This window comes from Macrobrachium nipponense, chromosome 35 (assembly GCF_015104395.2).
Source record: "Macrobrachium nipponense isolate FS-2020 chromosome 35, ASM1510439v2, whole genome shotgun sequence".
Taxonomy (NCBI): Eukaryota; Metazoa; Arthropoda; class Malacostraca; order Decapoda; family Palaemonidae; genus Macrobrachium; species Macrobrachium nipponense.
The window spans coordinates 16,081,969-16,106,049 of record NC_061096.1 but is presented as its reverse complement, the minus strand read 5'-3'; the positions used below and the strand labels follow the sequence as shown (position 1 = coordinate 16,106,049).

The window sequence follows — 24,081 nt, the reverse complement described above, 5'->3', positions numbered from 1 at the left end:
GTGAGTTTTCAGATACTCTTGCTAGACCACCTGTACATTTACTCGATAAGAATCAGTAGCCCTCGCATTCCAGTATTCATCGAACGTTTCCTTCCTGTGCCAAGCCTTGGATTCTCTGAAGGTTTTTGTTTTGCCTGACACTTGAATTGTTTAATAGCAAGGATGTCGCTTCTTAGTGGCTTAGCTTCCCCACCCTTCTTCCCTTCCTTATTTCACTGGGTATATGGGTGTTCTTCAGTTTGGCCTTTCGACTAAACAAATCAGTTATTGGTTTTCGTCTAAAACGGCATAAGAACCGCTAGGCTGTGCAATGGTAAGATCTGAGCAGCGCATATGTTGCAGCAAAAATTAGATAATGTTTCCCGAAGTAGTAAGACTGATATAGAGACTGACTGTAATAGATAAGGGGACGTTCATTTGCTGTAGGACATGACGACGTACATTCGATTGAGGATCATTCTTAGACGCTACATATATTTTGTGTGATGATGTGTCGTAATAAATATTTTCAGAAAATTTCTGTCATTAGGAATACCTAAAATATCACGGGTTCTACGGTAGAGCTTTAAGCCTTTTACATCTCATCGTGACATGGAATGAAATTTATGGCCAAAGAAATTACGTATCGAATTTGAGAGGTTGTTTTATTTATATATATATATATATATATATATATATATATATATATATTATATATATATATATATATATATGATATATGTATGTATGTATATATGTATATATATGTGTATGTCTGTATGGTCTATATGTATATATTAGTATTATATATACATATATAGAATATATATATATATATATATCTATATATATATTTAGTTAGCTCCCGTAATTCTGATCTCTTTTGTTCACATTCTGTAAGTAATGGGATTTTCGATACGAAAAAAAGTTTATATTGTTTGGGTGGTAAGACTTTCACAGTTGCTTCATTAAAAAGTACTTTACGTATTACAGATCTCCTAGTAGCATTGATGCTAAGCTGATAATAGAATGAAGTCGATTGATACAATTTTACACACGTGTGTTTGGCGAGGGGAATTGAGTGCCATCCTTCTATCTCAGTAGTTTTGTTATGACTCGGTAGGAAACGAGAAAAGGTGTCTCGGAAGTAACTGTAACATGCGAATCCATGTTGGTAAGAGAGAGAGAGAGAGAGAGAGAGAGAGAGAGAGAGAGAGAGAGAGAGAGAGACTTGAAACGAATCTCGTCACAGAGACCGGGGAAGCAGCAGAGTCTGAAGCCAAGACGTCGTACCACTTTTGCTGGGATTATTTGCTTAGCAGCACAATGAGTTCCCAAGGAAAACGGCAACATCTGCTTCTGATGGTCTTCCTGCAACTGAACGCCGTGGAATGAATCGATAGCCATTGCCGCTACATCATGTCCATTTTTCTTCTCTTTCTTCTTCGCCGAAGTTGCATTCTTACTCCCGTCTTCTCTCCCCCTATGTCCCCCTTCCTTTTGATTCAGTTCTTTTGTGCCGCTTTGCATTCATCACTTTCACCCCGCTCTGGTATCTTTCCCTCATATCCTTTCTCGGGCACGTTTTCCTCCTTCATTTGTCGTTGTCTGCTCGCCTATTTACTCTTCTATTTCTCTTCGTTTTCTCCCTCCGTTCTTTTCCTCCGCCCCCTTTTCTCTTAGCTGAGAAAATAAAGTGGATGTGTATATGTGCGCACGCCCCCTCGCTTTTGTGTGTTTTTGAGAGAGAGAGAGAGAGAGAGAGAGAGAGAGAGAGAGAGAGAGAGAGAGAATGGCTAATGTGTTGTTGTGAGGGTGTTTTATTTGCTCAAAAAAGAAAACATTCAAACGATCGGAATGCAAATCCTCGCACGTGACTTCCTCAGCAGTGTTGCTTTTTATGTTTTATTGGCTTTGGTAATGATATCCTTTATGTGGTCTGATTCAAGGGCTGTCTCTCTCTCTCTCTCTCTCTCTCTCTCTCTCTTTGTAGGCGTCATTCAGCTCTTGTCAACCCTGTCTGCGACCCACCGCAGTCGATGAATCACGGTGATTATGTATGGATATATGTATAGAAGTCATGTTGAATGTGCTTGTGACTGTTGCTATATTTTTCTGTTAAGCTGGTTCTTTTTTATGCAGACTGATAATTAGTCAAAAATGTGCATAACCGTCCTTTACTTTTATAAGGATAAGACTATTAGCTGACCTTTTTGGGCTTATTTTATGTGGACCGAGGTTAACACAGAATGGAACGCGTTGGAGAGAGAGAGAGAGAGAGAGAGAGAGAGAGAGAGAGAGAGAGAGAGAGAGAGAGAGAGGATGCAGTGTAAAAGGAATAGCTCACTTCTTACTGAAAGCATATTTGAATCAGCAGATTTAGAATGAGTGGATCAGTAACCATTTTTTTTTTTTTTTATAAAGTAGGTGAGGTTTTTGGGGTATTTATTAATTTTCTTTGATTGCTTTCCTCCTTCTCTGTTTTCTTGTGAATTTTCATGCCTATTTTCTCTCTCTCTCTCTGCTCTCTCTCTCTCTCTCTCGTGCTCTCCTCTTCTCTCTCTCTTTTCTCTCCTTCTCTCTTATATATATATTAGTTAATTATTATATATATATATATTAATAAATATTATATATATATTATCCTATATATAATATATCTATCTATATATATATATATATATATATAAAATATATATATATATATATATATTAGTTTATGTGTGGAGATTAGTTATTACTCTTTTACAAAACTTTTATACTTGTAAAAGCAAACTTCAGAAAATATACTGCATTTACTTCTTACTTGTAGTGTCGATGCATGTCCATTTGCAACAATAGAGCATTATAGAAGAAACATAATTTAACATATCCTCGATTGTTTTGCTGCTTGACCTTTAAACCTGAGCACAATTCGCTGAGTTTTGTATTTATTGTTCTTTTTTTTATTAAATTCCACGTAAACAGTTAAAACAATTGCCTTTTTTTCATGTTATGAACATTTTTGTTTTAGCTGTGCGACGGTTTTTTTGTTCTTTGTGGATTGTTATAGTGTAAGTTTTTAAACATAGAGAGAGAGAGAGAGAGAGAGAGAGAGAGAGAGAAGGGGGGCGGGAGGTGGCCCTTCCGATAACGAAACAAATTCCAGTTCCAAATAACGGGAACTATCTTTGGCAGGTTATTAAAGCACCATGTTAATATGGTGACATCAAAGACACGAATATCCGTAATATCTGCAACGTGTGCATGAGAGTGAGAAGGGTGAGAGAAATTGTCGACGGGACTCTCTTCATAAAAGTTCCCAACAGGGCAAAATAACCGTGTTTTTCCAAACCATGACATCATTTATGAGCGCCATTTGCCCTTTCGGAATAACCACTTGGGTCTCTCTCTCTCTCTCTCTCTCTCTCTCTCTCTCTCACTCACACACACATATATATATATGTATATATATATATATATATATATATATATATATATATATATATATATATATATATATATATAGATAGATAGATATATAGTATATATATATATATATATATATATATATATATATATTATATATATATATATATATATAAGAGAATAATTATCACTTCACCGTGATTCATATAAAATTATTCAAGTTACAAATGTCCTTTAATATGTAATTCGCTCTACTTCGGAATTAATATATTTTCATATATGTAAAGCGAAGGGAAATTATTTAGTTGTTAATGATTTCGTCCTCTCTTGGGTTCGAACCACCGCCCAGTGGACAGAGAAGAAATCAGGACGTCAGTGACCCCGGAATGTGTACAAACTAGTTGAATTACTTGTAAACAATATTTTTAGTCAATTAGTTTTTAAGTAGTAGAACGATGGTTTCTATGTTTATGTACTGCTGCCACAGAGGTGTCTTTGTAACAAATAATGATTCATTGTATCACTTGACCCTGAGGGGTGTGAAAAATACATGAAAGCGCTTGGTCGACACCTTTCATTCCTTCCTCCAGCTCTGCGGCAACAATATATATATAATATATATATATATATATATATATATATATATATATATATATATATATATATATATATATATATATATATATATATATATATATATATATATATATATATATATACACATATATATATATATTAAACCGAATTACATAGCAGGCGGGTTTGGTTCCAAAGAAAGTATTGGGGAAATAGTCACAGCCGAATTCATAATTTGGTTAACTACTGAATTATGGGTGAACCTGCGTGCACTAAACCTCCAAGAATAGCATCTGACACCATATTCCAACATCAAAGGATCAAAGAGAGTGTGTTGAACCCCCTGCCACGCAGTGCTGCATTCATCTCTTGTACTATAACATTTTCCTGGATATGAAGACCCTTCTTTTCCAGTGCCTGCTTCACCCATCTATACACACACACACACAATTCAGTTGTATTCAGCATACTTTTTTTTCTATCAGGGAGAGCTTTCCTCCTTTGTCATATAACCATCATCTGTAACATTTACTTCCAGATACTTAGAAAGTTCATTTATTTACGTTTTTATGTATTTATTAATTTGTTAAGTAATTTTTTAAATAAGTGATCTCCTCTTTCTGTATTTCCCTTTAACACCCGTTACTTCTTCGTAGCGAATACCATATTCTGTGAAAGCTTGGATTTGAAGTCAGTTGCCCAGTGGGCTTGTTCTTTATGAAAAGGGTTCCTCTTCTGAATAATAATAATAATAATAATAATAATAATAATAATAATAATAATAATAATAATAATAATAATAATAATAATAGGAAAAAACTATCGCGAGAGTATATATAATGTTCTAAAGGGTCCAAATAATACAAGGACTCTTAACACTTAGTATTATTGTGGACCCTTTAGAACAAAATAATAATAATAATAATAATAATAATAATAATAATAATAATAATAATAATAATAATAATAATAATAATAACAACAACAACAACTTTGTTTAACGTTTTATGTGTTGTGTAATTCACAATTAGATTACTGTTTGCTAGAATTTTTATAATGATGCTTAAGTGGTCCATAACTAAAATTTGATTATAGGTGTTCTCACTGATTATTGCTAAGATACCATTACTCTAGTTTTCATCATTTAGTTGTGATAGCTTCTGTAAGTTTTATTTGAGCGTGAAACTTACTACGTTGCCTACAGAACGTTTTATTCAGTTTTTGTTGTACATTCAGTCTTTCGTTCCGCCACTTCATCTGTAGCCCTTTTTTTTTTTAGGTGATTATGAACATGATTGTGCTAGACAGTGTTGTTATTTCTTTTCGGTAACTTGATAACTAGGGTACCCACTAAAATCAAATTTGGTAGAGATGTACTGCATCCAGAAGGTCTTGCTACAATTGATTAATCAGTTGCAGAATGCTATAACTTCAAAACAAGCTTTTATTAACAGAGTTTGGATGTGAAATTTATAACCGCGATGATATTTTAAAATCAGCACGTCTTGTTCATAAGGCTACCGTAGCTGCATGATCACGTCAGGATCTGCACGTGGTAGGTTTATCTTGCTAACTTTTGAGCGGGTATACCCAAGCAATTTGAGATTGATGAGGAACATTGCCACCACCAAACGTTGAATTTGTTCCCTTCTGTCACTGCTTCGTGATTTCTTCACTACTGTATCTGCGTGATAATTTGAAAACCTTTTTGCGACTGTGAATGCAACCAAAGCAAGAATCTCAGCTCGTTTAACTTTTCCGTTCTTGATAAAAAACTAAAGATTAACTGTGTGTGGGCCCCGTAGAAATTCTACTGAATAACGATATCTAAGCGTATGTCTCTTTGTTTGCGGAGAAATAAGTATTACCGATTCCTATTATTTTCTATTTTTCACTTTAGGCCGATAAGCATTGATAGTAGTTGGTTCATTGTTTTAACATTGGAAATATGTGATTCCATGAACTGCGTCAAACTTTTTTTTCATATTGATTCCATGAACGGCGTCAAGCTTTTTTTTTTTTATTATTCCATGAACTGCGTCAAACGTTTCTTTCTTTCTTTCTTTTTTTTTACCCGTGTCAGATTTTATGAAGAAACCTAGCGCTTAACATGATCCTGGGTAAGATTTATATTGTCAAGGTTTAATATATTTTTAGGGAAATCTCATATAATGTATTTGTATGTCAAACTTCAGTTAATGTGGTGGATGGTCAGTATGATGAAAGGAGGATTTCATAGATATTAGTACATCGAAATAAAGTTTATACACCACTCAAACCCTCCTTTAAGCAATCATGGTGAACCTCAAATGGAATCTAAACTCTTTACTTTTGATTTATTTGTGTAGAATAATGACGTAACAAATTTCAGAGTATTTGTAAAGATATAAGATAATATGCAAAATGTTTCACAAACTATGCATAAGATATTGACCACTTATTACAGCTCACAATTGATCGTGATCACGAATGCTTCAAGACATCGGGACAATAGGTTGACATTCTCTCTCTCTCTCTCTCTCTCTCTCTCTCTCTCTCTCTCTCTCTCTCTCTCTCTCTCTCTCTCTCTCTCTCTCTCTCTCTCTCTCTCTCTCTCTCTCTCTGAAAATGGTTTAGACCTACATCGACCCTTGTTTTATAGTAGCATGGATGAGGCACTTTAGGTTGAGTTAGGGAAGATTAGGTTAGGATTTATCCTTGTAAATTACCTCTCTATTTTTTAGCCATTTATCTTATCATTTCTTTTCTTAGCATAGTTTGCACTTAACATGATCTTTGGGTGAGATATGACGTTGACCAGGCTGGGCAAATTATGGAAATGTGTAACTTTTTTTTGTCGCGGATTTTAAGAGGTATCAGTCTGCGCACAGACTAGTTTTCTCAGTATTTTGAGTTTTAATGGTTTGATTTCAGCTATATTGCCACTTTGAGATCTTAGATAACTGAATTATAATGGTTCAGGTGTGACAGTTTGTGGTAGGTGGAGAGCTAATACTAAATTTGCATCTACCGTCAGGTCTGATTTTCGAAACATCTGGTGTACAGTATGAAGTGATTTTAATGGTATTTTGCACATACCTTGAGCCTGATATGCTATTGATGGTTTTGAGATGGTCTTGAGTTTGAAAGTTATTTTTGTCTGAAATCTCACATCTATGCAAAAGAAAAGAAAATTTTGATTTTTTTTAAGAACAATTTATAAGTTGTGATTAATAAAACTTTCCTTAAAACTTCAACTTGGTTTTGTTCTTACGTGAGTGTCGAGCAGCTGTAACTTTGATTAGCTTGGCTTTTAGGTTATAACAACCCAAATTGTCTTCCCGATTGTTTCTGAGAATCTTTCATGCGTAACTAAACTAATGAAAATTAAAAATCGTGTACGGAAATCACATTTAACCAAATCGTCAAAGGGCAAATAAAGTTATGAAATGTATCTCTGTCGAGGATTTGTAAGAGCTCCTATCCAAACAGTTACAGGCCGAAACAATTGTTGTCACCAGGCGTTATTAAATGTTGACTTTTGAAGTCGCCATTTCTCTCATCTGTTTTATTTTTCGTTTGAAAATAATAGTGGTCGACTACCACTTACAGGTACCAAGTGGTAATTACCAGTGCTTTGGCCGGGCATGGGTTTATGAGGAATGCCTCCAGAGCTGGTTGACAGAATTTGACTGAACGTGGTCGGTGTATCATTCATTAGGTGACTTCGGGACGAATAACTGTTTGGAGAAATCGGCTGAGGCTGGACGATTCATTGCCATGGAAACCATCTCCACTCCATGTCGATTTTTCTCAGAAGTCGATCATCTTGACAAGTTTCATCACATTGTGTTTTCTCGCTCTTAGTTCAAGACTCCGTGAAAACGCGCAAATGTAAAGAGCAATTTTCGGCCGTTTAAGTATCACGTATCGATGCTTGAGAGCTTTCGGTGAAGGTACGATCTCCACTGATTGCTAGCTGCTCAGTAAACAATAAAGAGGCAGTTTCCTCAGTAAACCGAGGTCAATTTAATGCAAAGAGTCTGAAACCATATATGTATGTTATTATATATGTATGTATATATATATATATACACATATATATATATGTATATGTATATGTTATATATATATATATATATACATATCACTATATATATATATGTATATGTATATGTACGTATATATATATATACTTATAGACATATCTATATATTTCTATGTATATGGTTATCTGTATATATCATTCGATTATATATCTCGATATCTATATATCTATATAGATATATTAATATATATATATTATATATATATATATATATATATATATATATATATCTATCAGTGATTGCACTAGTTGTATTGCGATAATTCACACCAGTTGTCTGTAATATATATCTGCCGACCATTAGGTAATTTTTCATTGAAAACCATACCTTTTTCATACGGGACATGATCCAAACATTCTTCCTTGTCTAAACCTACAATTTTTCCCAAGTCAGTTTTCCTATCATTTTACTTTCTCAATCAAAATCCTGCCCTGGTTGGTGTTCTAAGTAATGTTATGACCTTATCATTTTTGGAGACGCCTGTAAAACCGCGTATCTATTCGTTCCTCCTTCCAAACCTAACCTCGTAGACCCTCCAAGGGTCAACCACTTACTCTCTCCAGTCCTGCCTCCATGGTACCCAGCCTCTCTCTCACAGTCCCGTCAGTTCCTGGTGTCTTTCCAGTCCTCCTCAGCCACTTAATGCTCTCCATACGCCCTCTGCAGGAGGCTGCCACAAGCACTTGGAAGGCACACTGACCCTTTCCACTATTGCGTCATTTAGCTCCGACGCTTCTTTCTAACACATTCAGTAAGTCTTCAAAATAATAATTCCTTGGATAGCATTCACTCCAGACATTATACATCTATTTGTATCTTTTATTTTGGGATTCAGTTGTTCGTTATCCTGCATCTACATTTATTTGCATGTGTAACAGATACTTACTCTCCTTAAAGATCCTTCTTCACTTTCTCCCATTCATGTTTGTATATATTATATATATATATATATATATATATATATATATATATATATATATATATATATATATACACGCATGCATGTATAGAAAATCACATTTATATTTCACTAGCAAACCGAAAGGAAGTAAAATCCAAGGAATCAGAAATGAGTTTTGTTGACGTTGCTGGAAGATCATGTTTCGACATTGTTATTGCCTAGTTTAGTCTGTCGCAAAAATACACGTTGGCAGAAAATATTGTGCTGCGTAAACACGAGAAATAAGCCGATTTAAAAACATGCAGTTGTTCGCGCTTGCAATTCTTTTTTTTTACCCCGCCCTTATGAAATACTCATTGGCCCTACAACCATAATTACCTCTCGACGGGATTAGTAGGCGCTATTTTCTGGTTCTTAGGTTTTCCGTATGGCACTATTGTTGTTTCGGTATGAAAAGTTGTAGTTGTTCCTGTGCGTGGTTTTGGAACGGGCAGTTTTTCGTGCGTCTGAGAGCGATCACATGCTTGGAGTATGATTTAAATGTGATACACTCTGTGATCCCGAAAGATAATAACTTGCAAAGATTTTGAAGAGGACGCGAGATTTAGTTGGTGTTATTTACCGTACTAATGAAAATACAAATTCTGTTGTACACATATATATATATAGGTATACATGTATTTTTTCTTTCATGAAATATAGTGAAAATAAGAGTACCCACGTACGTACTTGATGTTTCTCTGTTGTGGCAATGACTGAGAACTAATTTACGATTTGTTATTAAGCGTAGGATTAATCATTCCGTTCCAGTTCCCTATTGGTTGGATATATCTCAAGAAAAACTTAAACACTACAGGAAGGGAGTTCATTATCTCGACACGCTCAAATTATTTTGTGAGAACAGTGAGAACTTGGTCGTTTTCAACATCATCTCGACATCAGCTGTTGTTGTACGGAAGTGTTAATGAATTCACTATATTGGTAGTGCCATTGAATGTTTTCTTCGTAAGGGTAGAACTCAATATTGACAAATTATACACAATGCATTTCGCTATTATAACGTTCTAGCTCACGAGAAGGTCTTATGATGCTAAATGTCGTAAACTTCGTACGTCTGGTGTTTAGGTAGCGGGGCACCATCTTTCTAGCCACCAATCAGAAGTTAGTTTACATGGACTGAGCTTACAAGTGAAGTCTGTGGCCTTCTCTTTCCCTTGTGTCAGTGAATGTTTTGTGTCCGAAATTCTTTCAGCGCTACAGTCTTCGTGATACCATGATAGTCTTAAGGCACAGTTTGGTGATGCTCCCATCTTCCATTATCTCTGAGTAAGAACTTGTCTAACGGAAACAGGATTGTCTTTCGACGGTGCTCCTGAACATGTGGACTAGGTTGTTGTTGTTGTTCATGTGGCCTATTGCATTGTGCAACGAACGTAGGAAAGTTCAAGGATAATAATTTCCTCGCTCAGGGGCACAGCTCACTCCCGAGTAAATTTGCAATTTCAAGATAAGGTCGTCTGTAGTGCGAAAAGAAACGCGTTCAACCTTCTCAGCGATGGTGATTTCAAGTTTTTCGCCGTAGGCATGAATTCTCGAGTTGTTTGTTTAAGCAAGTCGACGCTTCTGAAGTAGTCGAAATATTAGTACTCTTTGAAACTGCTTGTGTCTACCGTTTGAATATTACGGTGCTGTTGGCTCTCCTATAAATACCAAAGCGCAAATGTGTATATTTCATAGCCTTCAACTGCGAAATAGGCTTGTGGTTTGTGATTGCAAAATCATCATTAACAGCCGCTCAGCATCAGGTAGAAGGCTCCATGATTGTCAGTTCCGGCGAGACTAGTGAACAGGTAGGCTCTCTTTATTTTTACTTGTTTTTCAAACCTTGTATTAAAACAATGAGTCATTATTCAGTATTTGTACACTTTTCAGGATAGGAGCGTCCATTGAAGGTCCCTTCTTTCTTGCATATTTTGCATAATCGATTTCAAGTAGCGGAACGCATCTCCCACACTTTGTGTCACACGCCATGTGGTAACCATGTACCCAGTATTCTGAACGTTACTCCGTGACATAAACCATAAGTGTAACGGGCACCAATGATCGAGGTTTCTTTGTTACCTTGCTTGAGACACATTCATTGATAATTATACAGCTAACTATATTTTTAACGTACACACACGCATACTATATATATATGTATATATATATATATATATATATATATATATATATATATATATATATATATATATATAATGTAAATGTATTTTATCTTATTGGTAGTATATAATGTCTGGTGTACTACTGTTAATTTGTTATGCTCTATAGGTAGTTCAAAGCCTTTTACGTTCCTCTCTTACTCACTTTTACTTACTTGCAGTTATGAAATTTCACCATTCTAAAGTCTGGCCTGTCGTTGTATATTTCCTCAAAGTCCTGGATTTCCGAAACCTGGCGTTAGTTTTCTGCAATTTGGCAAAAGTATGTATCCACAGTTAGGCAGTTTGGTTCCCAACTTTTGTTAAAGTCTGTATTTCTGTATTCATGGATACCATTTAGTTTCCACTGTATTTGCTGTTGATTTGTATTTCTATACCTTAAGGCTCAGAGTAACGTATCGGCAACAGAGGCTGTGGTTATATTTCCTCAGACTAAGATAGCTGATTGTTAAATACAATGTTTTCTCCTAGGTTACGCACTAGGAAACTAAAGCTTAGGTTGTGCTTATGTTTCTGCAGGCTACGCCACTGTTTTGGCGTAGTCGCAAAAACACATTATAGAATATTCAGATAAACGTACTATATCAAGGCATTCAATATTTTATGTAAGCATTGATGATTTGATAAAATTGGATATTCACGCCTGAGTTGCTCAAGTATTAGTAGCCCATTAGTTATATCGGTTTATGATTTTGTACTTGTTCTTGAAGGAGAAGACAAGGTGAGGAGACCTGTCCTTATGATTTGTACACCTTCCATCATATTTTCCCATCGTTCCATTAGTTACACTATCCCTAACTATTTCAGAATCTTGTTCGTATCCTACCGTTAAGATTTAATCAGCCAGTGGTAGACTTAAGTACCAAATTATTAGTAACGAAAATATTTTCTGTTCCATTTCGTCTCGTAATATATAGATAGCATGGTTAGCCATTTGGCGGGATATATATATAATATATATATAATATATATAATATATATAATATATGAACATTTTAATCAGCAACGACAGGGAAGACCCAGAATATATTTGTTGGTAAGGGAGGGCCAATATGGCCGCGTACTGCGGAAACCTATTGCCCATCTATTAGCACTCGGCTTATTTGAGTAGGTCGCATTCTTGATAAAAAGAAGAAAAAGAATTATTGACCTTATCCTAAATTTTTAGAAGAGTTCTCTAAGACTATTTGAATTATATATATATATATATATATATATATATATATATATATATATATATATATAGGCTATATGTATGCGTATATATGTATGTGTTATATTGTGTCTGTGAGTGTGTGTAGTACAGTTAAAATTTTACAATAAAGTTTGACAACTTGTAGAATGCAATAAAGAAAAACGCCTTTGTTCAGGTCATGATGAAGAGGTAGACAGTTCGGTGATATTAAATTCCCTTCGTGCGCCACGTGTAGTTAAGCTCATTAAGATTAAGAAGAGCGTAAAAACCGTTGTGTGTAACCTCCTTGGTTGTGTACCTGAGGTCAGCCTGTGGGTAGGAAGATCATATTTTTAGAAAGTAAAATCCAACCTGACAGTCAGTCAGTGGGGTTACTTCCACAACCACGAAAAATAGTGGGGACTGAGGGGTGACTTATGGGCAAACTTGTAAGGCGTTTACTTGGTAACTGTCGTAGGTCGCGTATTTATTGCTGGGTCTGGTCTTGCAGAGGTTTCCTGCTGTTGCTGATGTTACTGGACAAGATGGAATTTGCCATTTTTAAGGACAGAGTAATTTGAGTGTGTAGAGATTGACAGTCAGTAGTGAAGCAAGGGTAGAATACCTAATTATTGATTATACTGAAATCAGTAATACTTGGAGTTCTGCATTTTTAAAACGTTTAAAGGCATTTATTGGACCTTATAGTATACAGCGAAAGAAAATAACGAGAAACCAGACTTCAGTGGTCTTTAATTTTATTCACAATGCATCGACAAGAATAGCAGACGAAGATCTTGGCAGTATCCCAAAAGTTTGTCAGTTGCTTTGTCATTGTATTGATACTTGACAAATCCTTGTGGGCGTTTGGTATTTCATTATTACAGTGTCAGACATATATCAGTGGAAAGTACATTTAACTTTTGTAATGTACCTTGGTTATGATATAGATTTTGTTGATCGAAATATCGTCATATAACTGCATCTGAGACTTATCAGGTTTAAGTAGAATAGTGATGTACGTATGAGATTTCATTCAGGAATAATGCTGATGAAGGATATTCTCTCTCTCTCTCTCTCTCTCTCTCTCTCTCTCTCTCTCTCTCTCTCTCTCTAAGACCGGACTCGATTTATCGCCCCGGACGGAATAATTTCAGGCACTGTACTTTAAGGTTCTGTGCGTGACACCAATACCATTACATGCTTTACATATGCAGCCGGGCTAGAGTTGCATTGCCATTGCATATCAAGGATATGATAAATAAGAATTGGGTTTTGCTTACAAGAATTGATTTATAATCTGAGTGCGTGGGATACTAATTCATTAGTCTGTGGTTAACACTGTTGTCAAAATCAAGTGTTCTATTGGCTGCTGGTATACTTTGAATTAGTGTTGTAAATGGGACTAATTGACGTTCGTAAATTGACCAGATGTTTTTGAAGCTCTCTCTCTCTCTCTCTCTCTCTCTCTCTCTCTCTCTCTCTCTCTCTCTCTCTCTCTCTCAAAGAAAAGACTTCCTGAAGATAATAGCATCAAAGAGCAACCAAACTCCTATCTATCTGCAAGCACATATACGTGTATATATGTGTTTAAAATGTATATATACCTATATATATATATATATATATATATATATATAATATATATATATATATAAAATATCATATATATAAAGTATACAAGATGTCACCTTCCTGTCTGACAGTTGTTATTATTAATATCATCTGACAACTGGTAGCTTCCTTATGATGCTTGTGGAATACTAAATGTCAGGGTCGTACTGGAGTAGACCGAATTCTTGAGTATTTAGAAGAATAGTTGAAGAATGATATAATGAAAACTTTAATAAAGTATGCAATACTTTGGCAAGTACGTTTCAGGTGCAAGTCAGCCGGTCATTGTTATGTGAAATATTCTTCCAGATGCTTATTACTGTCAACACTTTTGGTGTCTGTGGATATGGTCACACAAAGTCCGTAATGGAGACTACGGGGAGCGATCACGTTATAGGATAAGGATAAGATAAGACCCTTTACTTATGTGTAAATTTTGGTACATTCTTAAAAAAACTCTCAAAAACTATAAGTTCTACTAGTACTACTGGTCTGAGTTCATTTCTCCTAAGGATAAGGACGCCAGTTCTCGTAAAACTAAAAGTATTTTAGGAGCACTGTTAAAAATACAGCAAGATTTAGCCAACACGTGAGAAAAGTCTTATTCTCAAGGCTTTAATGGTTGAGAAACGTGTGTTGGATTAGTCAACATTGCTAGCGTTAGAAATTGCTGTTGTTATCCAGAATTACGTGAATTATGTGGAGACTTACTGTTGGCTCTTTCTTAGTTCAAATAGGATGTCGTTGTAATTTATCATAATTACTTCTCTAGTCTAAAAACGCGTAACTAGTGAAGAAGCGAACAGTTGCGGAGTATTGCAACTTAAAGACATGAATATTTGAAATCAATGAGAATTACTGGCTGGTAAACTGTAGTAAGTTGTATCTGGTGTTAAGAGGATATTAATAAAGTAATATCACTGTTATCGCCGAAGTTTCGAGTCTGGAATTGATCGTGTAGCATTTCCCATTTTTTATTTTTCCTCCTTTAGCACGTTCACATAATTTTAAAAAAGGTGGTCAAGAAACGGCAACTTAAAAAGTGCAATAAAGAACCTCAATAAATAGATATAACGAAACCAATGTGACAGTAAAGAAACTGGGGAATGGGTCAGCAGTGGAAAGGTAGTTTGAAGTTTAAGGGATTATAGATACTCGTAGGCTTCCTTTGATACTACTGTTTTCGAACCCATAAATTGATGAGGGTCAAAATTTATGGGTTATCATATCACACAGAATGTTCTTTCTCCCACCTAGCTCAGATTCTCTTTCAGACGCCTTAGTTGTCGTGATGTAATCAGCCTCCGCGGTGTTTAGGCGTCCTTTTCCCTTTCCTTCCCTCAGGAACATCTGTGTGTGTTTGTTTTTTTTTTTTTTTTTTAGCAGTCGTGCATTGTGCTGCCAGCAAGCAGCTGTGAGATACCCATATTTAACTCGAGCAGATTTCAAGTACTTGGGCTTCATATGCCTGTGCAGATAGCGTCTGCAATTTCCTCATAGTAAGAAGGAGGGTAATGTCATCAGTGCACCTCACATAGTGCGCTGTAGGCATTACATAAGGGTATATGTAGCCAAGGTAAAGAGAGGATGCAACATCCTTTCGGTCCCTGGCCGCAAACTCTTTCATTCCTTTAACTGTACCTTCGTTCATATTCTCTTTCTTCTATCGGACTTTCCAACTTCTCTGACAGTTGTACAGTTGTTTTAGGTGCAACCGCGAGGTTTTCCTCCTGTTGAACCTTTTAAACCACCTGTGAATGTCCCTTTCAGGGGTGAATCACCTCATAGCTCCCAGCCTTTGGCCTAAATTTTATATTCAATTGTTAGCCCATCGAGGAGGCTAGGAGTCTTAGACACTCGCACATTTAATACCGTAGCTAACCACTCGCAAACGATGCTTATGCACGCATATTCCCAGTCCCGTAGCGAAGCCTGAAAGGCAAGACCATTCCTTAGCTGCAGTTCCTTCTGTCACGTGCCCCACTTTATTTTTATTGAGGCATTGTCCTCTTAATCAGGCGTACTGTGCGTGGAGGAAATGATTAAGTACGGCATTCCTCGGCGACATGTTTGCCTATGCATTGTTTTACTTCATTTTGAAAATGCGTTTTCCATGTCCGAAAATGTACAAAGGTGTGATTTCTGCTGTGTTTAGCGATCTATTTGATATTGGATTTCAGGAACGAAATAAACGTACGTAGGATTGCGTGATTGTTTGGATATATAATGCTTTGTTTCACACCCGTGATTTGTATCATTCAACACCTTAACCATGGTCTAAGAAAGACCACGACCTTAACAAAAAGGTGAATGAAAATCTAAACTACGTACTTTTGTGAAGCCGACTTCCGAACCGCTAAACCTTTTATTGAACTCTGGTGATTGGCCAACGTCTCCAGATTAGTGACTTGGAGAGAATATGAGACCTGGAGTTTAGCGATAAGCCGAGAGGATTTAATATTTATTGGATTTACAAGGCCTGGTGATTTGGTGAGAGAAATGTCGAACAGAAATTTACGAGTTTTACCTTGGTCAATTTTATGTTCTGTTGTGTAGGCTACAATAAAAGGGATTTAGCTCAACCTTTGTACTTGAATCGACTGTTATAGTTAGGGAGTGTGGAGCCTCGGCTGTTAGGCCTAATATAACCATTTCATTCATGTTTGCTTGTTCACGTTAGTAATAATTAGTCATTTATTCCTTCATGAAGTACATTTCTTAACTTTCATGAAGCTCTGAATATTGAAGTAATATGGCGACTGAAGGTATTACTAGTACTACTTATCTTGAAAAAGTTAAAAACCGGCAAACGTCCCGTGCCCCTTGCTGTCATGTCTTAATTGTATTTGAGTGCCGTCATGGTCAGAATTGAGCAGTACTCATGATTCAGTGGCAGTGAAATTTGGGAATTTTGTTGCCATTTTATGCAGTGATTACGACAAAACAACAATACTTAAAGCTGTAAGTGCAAATGACGATATTATAGGGTCATGTAGGTGTGGGTAAAATGTTTCATTACATATTTCATTTTTAAGCTTCCTTTTTAATTATTCTTATATTCAAAAGATGAAACCTATTGGTATGGAACAAACCCACAGGGGCCATTGACTTTGATATTCAAGCTTCCAGAAAATAGGTATTTATTTTAAAAAAGCAACAGAAGGTAAGAAATAAAAAAAGAGATTTATTGGGAAAAAATACGTAAGTAAATTAATAATTAAATAGATAAAAATGTAAGTGAACTGCAAAATAATAGGTTTGATTTAAGGTATTAATGCGTTGCTTCTTCGCTTGAACTTGAGAAGTCATATGTGCTGCATATTGTTCCGCAATCTGGTTACTCTGCAGCAAAAGGGGATCAGAGATCAATTCCGAATGTAAAAGATCGTTTAAATACAAATTTTGACCAACTGACAAACAAAAGACCATCCGTCGATGGTCAAAGTCATAACTATGTTTAAAAGCGATAAATTACAAAGCATTCCCTCAAAGTCAGTCAAGTTTTGGCTACAGTGTGTGGAATGGGGAGACCATATTTGGTTACCGGCAGTAATTGGTTGTTGCAAAAGGTATAAAAATCCCCGTGTATTATTGACATCTCTTGTAAAGTATTTAAAGCTTTCAATAGACTGTTCGAAGCAGTGTACAACGACTGCCGACATAAGCAAGTTTTTGTTGAGTCTTCAAAGACGATTGATCCAGGTTTTGTCTGAGGCAACCACACACTTTACTTTATTTTCTTTATTTTTTTTCAAGTCGAGTTTCTCTCCATATGAAATCGTGAGGTGACATCTTGTAACTTCTTACCAAATTGTTTTTGTTAAGAATTTGTGTGCAATAAATGGCGGATTAGTTTCTCTGCGTCCTGAGATAAGTCGAGTTATCAAGTTAATTTTCAGAGGTATTGTGAATGACCGTAAACTTTCTCAACTCCAGAACAGTGTAGATTAAAGGTATTGATGAATTATAACATATAAATGTGGCTGTTATACCGATGCCAAAAATTTTGAAACAAAAAATTATACCAGTTGTGATGTTAGCCACTTTGGTGCAGTATCTGGAATGAAGTTGAGAGGGTTGTTTGCAGCGTAGGCCTTCGGTATGGTAGATTTCTTGTCACTTCTGTGGTTTTTACAACGTCAGCGATTATATTTGAACTGTGAATATGTTGCCATTATCTTATGATTTGTTATCCTGAGAGATCACTTGATTATTTTTCAAGTAAGTTGTATAGCTTGAAGCAATATGAACCAGCGTGGATGCAATAACTGTATGACCCAAAAGTATCAAGCAGATTAACTGGGGTGGTCGAGGCTTTATAGTGTTCTATAATTGGGGATGTATTATTAACATTGGATTTAATAACAAAAGATTTATACATAGTTCTCAGACTGTCGAAATTGGAACACTGTATACAATTTTTGTAATTGGTAATTGTGTCGTTTTGTTCTCTTTAAATTGTCATTTAAGAGAGAAATACTTCACCGAGTCGTATTTTGTTGGTTTATGATGAATTATTACGGCGGTGACACTATGTATAATATATTCATATTTCATCACAGTATACCATCATCAGGCAAGTGAGATTGGTGTAATATTAATAGAGTAAATGATTATGAAATATGACATTTTAGTGAGTGGTTGTGAAGAATACCCAATTAGGTGATCACTGTGTCTCAGATATTTAACAATTCTTGGTATTTTATGTAGGTAATGAAGTCCCCTATATCATTCTGTTTTTTGTACGTATCAGTACAGTTCAAGTTTTCTGTAAGAACATGTAACATGTATATAGGCTACGTCATTTTGCGACGCTGCATAAATGGTGACTCCTGAATTGCGTAAGTTGATCTAAACCCAAACACATTTGAACCATGGCCTGACAACATCCTCTCAAGTTACCAGGCAGACGAGATGCCTATATTGTATGATAATGAAATTCGGCTTCCTTTTTAGGTAAAGCGGATTCGCTTTACTTCCAGCCAGGTATTTATCAGATCCCTATCTCGTTTCCTCGTTTGCTTTTAGGATTTTTGCTCGGTGTTCACGCTCACCAAGACAACTCCGTTTGAAGATTATCTATTTATAGTTGTGTACACACACACACACACATATAAAGGTGATGCCACGAAGGAAAAATGGAAAGACGAAAAAGCCAAGATCTTTCGGTCTAACAGGACCCTTTACTTAGGCACAACTCGCCTTTCCATTTTTCATCCGTGGCGTCACCTTTATTTAACACATAGTATCACGTTTTATATGCTTCGTGATCAAGTTATTCATATATATATATATATATAATATATATATATATATATATATATATATATAAAATATTCATGGTAGTATGTATGTGTGTGTATATACGTTGAAATTTATATATTTATACATATATTTATGGGCAACGAACTCTGAGGAAACTTCCGTGTTGGGAGTAAATTGGAAAAGCGACCAAATCTTGGATGTACAACGCACCGGATACGATAGGCCCTTGTAATACTGGACCGTTGCGAAGCGGCCTACAGGAAATCCTATCACATGGATTGTGGTCATTGAAAATACAAGAGAGGTTTACTGGTGGTTGCAGATAACGAAGCCTATTGAGTTTCCGATTATTTTCGTCCCTTTCTATCTTTAGGAATTCGAGTTGACTACTTTTAAAGCGATCGAATAAGCTTGTATCTAGACTGTGGGTTCAGTTAAGTCTTACACTACGCTATTTACTTCATCCAAAGGCTTTTGGCATTTTTTTTTTATTAAGGAGAGAAATGCCGAAATTAAAACATTTTTAGTGTGATTGTTGTGATTTGATCACGCTTGTTTACTGTGGAGTTGTTAACTTCCACATATTACGTCATACTGATTTTGGCACTATAATATTGTTAGGTGTGGTTCTGGTATCTCGTTGTGGATGAGCAATGCATCTATAGGGTTGTTTCGCACGCTATATATAAACAAGAATGAATAACTGAAGGAAGGTTCTTGTGCTGTATATAATTCGGTAATTTTATTGCATTTATAAAGGTAGCAGTGAGGTCTCTGTAAGGACATAAGCCTGAGTGACCATAACAATCACACACCCCCTCACACTATATACTATATACTATATATATATATATATATATATATATATATATATATGTATATATGTATGTATATGTATATATATGTATATATATATATATATATATATATATATATATATAATATATATATATATATATATATATATATGTGTGTGTATATATATATAAATAATATAATTATAATATATATATATTTATATATATATAAGATATATTATATAATAGATATACATATTATATATATATATATATATATATATTATATATATATATATATGGAACGTTTCTAAATTTTGTTGAACTTATTATATATATATATATAATATATATATATATATATATATATATATATATATATATATATATATATATATATATATATATAATCAGCAGTGAGCCCTTCTCCAATGATGGCTGCAAGGAAAATATGATCGCACATTTAGTATATGATAATTGTTGGATCATGGAAAAAGAGAGGAAATATATTTTACTCCTGAATAAATACGAAGAATTCTGCTCTTTGTGACGATTAATAAAAGCAAGCTCATTTTCATTGCTGACTTGTTCATCATCATGGGTATTGTAAAAGTATGCAAGTCATATCATTCCAGACTTAATTATTTGCTGTAGCTTATGATCTTCCATTGTTAATTTTAATGTATGTTTTACCCAGTTGCGTTTAACATCGCTTGTGAGGGACGGTCGAGACAAGGAGATATTTTTTTTTCATAAACGAGTAGTATTTTAATTATTATAGGTTAAAGGTCACTCTTGTGTGAACATATTTGTAGTTCATGAACATCATCGTGTTTAGTTGTTCTACCGCTGAGTTAGTTATATTGCTTGGTAACAAAGTATACACTTAAAGAACCCGATACTGGTATTGGATTTAGCTTACGGCTAACTGACATAAATTTATCTTTTTGATTCGGTACAGGATGAGTCTATTTTCTTTTTAATCGGAAGGGCTCCCGTTCGTTCATCTCAGAACATGCATTATGCACATACTAGTTGCACTCTTGCATACATTTTCATTATATGGTTCTGTAGATTGTAGGTACCTCTTGCAAACGGATAAGCATGAACTTCTGGCAGGCTGCCTTATTATATATATATATATATGAATAACTTGATCACGAAGTATATAAAACGTGATGCTATGTATAAATAAAGGTATTTGCCACGAAGGAAAATTGAAAAGCGAGATAGCCAAGAACTTTACCTATACTCTGTTTTTTTCCATCTGTTCATCCGCATGTGGTGTTTTTGTATGGTAACACTGCGTCTCGGGCTTTAGTTAGTTACATTTAGCTTACATTCAACGATTATAATAATATCCTATTTCGAATATTAACGGTTTAATTCGCATACAGTACATTATTAAAACACTTTTCAGTTGCAAATGTACACCCACATATCCTTTTATTTACCTAAAATTTACACATTGCGTAACTATCTAAAACCCGGGACGCAGTGTTACCATACAAAAACACCACAGGCGGATGGACAGATGAAAAAAAAACAGAGTATTGTAAAGGGTCATGCTAGACCGAAAGTTCTTGGCTATCTCGCTTTTCAATTTTCCTACACATATATATACATATACATATACATACATACATATATATATATGTCTCGTATATATATGTATATATATATATATATACATACATATATATACATATATATATAGGCCCTATCTGTATTGGTACATAGCAGTGTTCATTAACGTATAGAGTGGAGAATTTCTTGATATATTTTTTGAAGTATTAATCTTGGTATGTGAAATTCATATACCTGGGAGTGATACATTGCTTTTTGATGTAGTTATTAGATTCTTCAGAATGATTAATTGCATGACATTCATTTGGAGTATTATACGTTACATGATTTATTCCTTTAAGGTAAAATGTTTTATAACATTCAGATATGATAAATTGCAGGATAAAAAAAAAAAACGGTTTTCACAGGAAATGTAAGTTATACATTTATTAAGTTTGTCATTTATACCAGAAGAAAATGATAAAATGTAGATTCATTTCTTTTGTCTGTTTATGAAGAGGTGGTGGTAAAAGGCAAAGAGTTTCATTTTGTCAAAGGTCTGAAAGTTAACTAGGCCAGAAGCGGCGGCTTTTGAATTTTAATCTTTTGCGGAACTTTTGAGTTTTAATTAAGTTGTTGGTCATCTTTGATGCTTTCGCTGAGACCTAATATCCGCAGAGGCGATTAATCATCAGTTGGGGGTTGAACATGCGTTTATTGAGTGTGTGTTTGTTTGTTTGTAACAGATGAGCGAGATATGATAGTATATTGTAGTATATCAGAACCGTTGGTGAGGGGCTTTAAGCCTATAGGACTAGCAACTTTACCCTCCAAAATATTATGCCTGTATAAATATTCTTTATATATATTATATATATATATATAATATATATATATATATATATATATATATATATGATGTGTATAGTATATTTATATAGTATAGGTGGATAAATACAAATTTTAATGTATATAAATTTATATTTAGTAGTCACAGACGGTTGGCTGTGTGGAGTTTTAAACCTATAGTAAAAGTTTCCGTAGGGTGAGTGAAAAATTGGTAATCCGGGTTTCCAGAGCTTTGATAATTAAACTTTGGTGGTAATTTCAGAAGGATCTCCTTTCAAGGAGTTTGATAACAGAGGCTCTGCGTTGACATGATTAATTGGGTTAGATGTACTCATAAATGATTGCTCTTCGAAAACGATCAGCTGAATATGTGAGATGGCTAATCAGTTGCGATAGGATGGCAGCGCACCCTTTACGATACGGAATCTTTCGTTAGTTAATTTATTGATTTATCTAGTCAGAAAAAAATATTAGTATATAAGGTTATGTAGATGTCACTAAGATTTGCTAAGAGCCTAAGCTCCATAAGGCAGGCTGAAATCTAGGTCAAATTAGTTGATGAAGCGTAACGGAAACCTTTCATCAATATTGAGGATCTTTTCTTGGCTTTCTTATTACGGCTAATTCAGGTTTTCCCAATCATTTTTAGGGTTTTTTTCCTTCCACGTTTTCATTACAATAACAAGCTGCTTTTGAATAAGAAGCATTTTATAACTATGTCATGAGATATTGAATTTTCACATTCACATGACTCTGATAAGGACACTCAAAGAACGTTCGTAACCCAAAGCAAACCTTGTGTATGTTACAGAGAACAAGTATAGCTGGCTAACATACCAACGTAACAGCGTGGAAATGAAATATGCCGGCCGGCGCTGAAGGAAATCGTCCAAGTTGGGTATTATAAAATACAGTCAAGGGGATTTTGAATAGAGTGAAGCCGAGGCATTTTTAAAAGTTACTCGTCGAGTGGTATTAACCCTAGAATTTAACTTCTGAAGTGTGTGTGAGTATTTGTGTGTTGATTCTTCTGCTCTCTCTCTCTCTCTCTCTCTCTCTCTCTCTCTCTCTCTCTCTCTCTCTCTCTCTCTCTCTCTCTCTCTCTCTGACTAGAAGATTTGATAATGGACATTTAAGGCTTCCTATTTAAGTACCGTTTTAAGATTATTGTAGGACAGAATAGGATCTTCCCCCTTGATTTGACTAGATACCTATTTAGGAAACTGCAAGAAAAAAATAAAGTATTTTATGAAGTTTATCCCACATTAGGTTGATAATTACCTTTGGCAAAGGAAAATGTGCTTATTTCTGGCAGTATATTGAAATGAATTATATCTAACCATCATGTTGGCATGTTGTCCCCTAACATATTACTTCCGTAATGGGGTAGTGCCGATAGTGCACCTCACGCGGTGTATTGTACGCATTACTTACGGTTCTTTGCAGCGTCCCTTCGGCACCTAGCTGCAGCCCTTTTCATTCCGTTTACTGTACCTCTGTTTATATTCTCGCCCACCTTTCCATCCTCTCCTGACGTTTTGTTTCATGGTGCAACTGCCGGCATTTCATGCTGTTACACCTTTAAAACTATTTGTTTACTATCAATTTCCCTTTCAGCGCTGAATGGCCTTATAGGTCCCAG

General features: G+C 35.1%; 1 protein-coding gene across 9 annotated transcripts in view; it reads left to right on the top strand.

The window, feature by feature from the left end:
* The window catches only part of LOC135208437 (uncharacterized), a 579,462-nt gene that overhangs the window by 177,138 nt on the left and 378,243 nt on the right, over window positions 1–24,081 (top strand). Inside the window, exon 1 of one of the 9 annotated variants that reach the window (XM_064240614.1) lies at window positions 10,113–10,802. The exons of the other annotated variants lie outside the window; for them this stretch is intronic. Within the exon in view, the coding sequence (XP_064096684.1) occupies window positions 10,770–10,802 (33 nt within the window). The 5' untranslated portion in view covers window positions 10,113–10,769. Of the gene's footprint in view, window positions 1–10,112; window positions 10,803–24,081 lie in introns of those variants that run through there. 9 annotated transcript variants of the gene reach the window in all.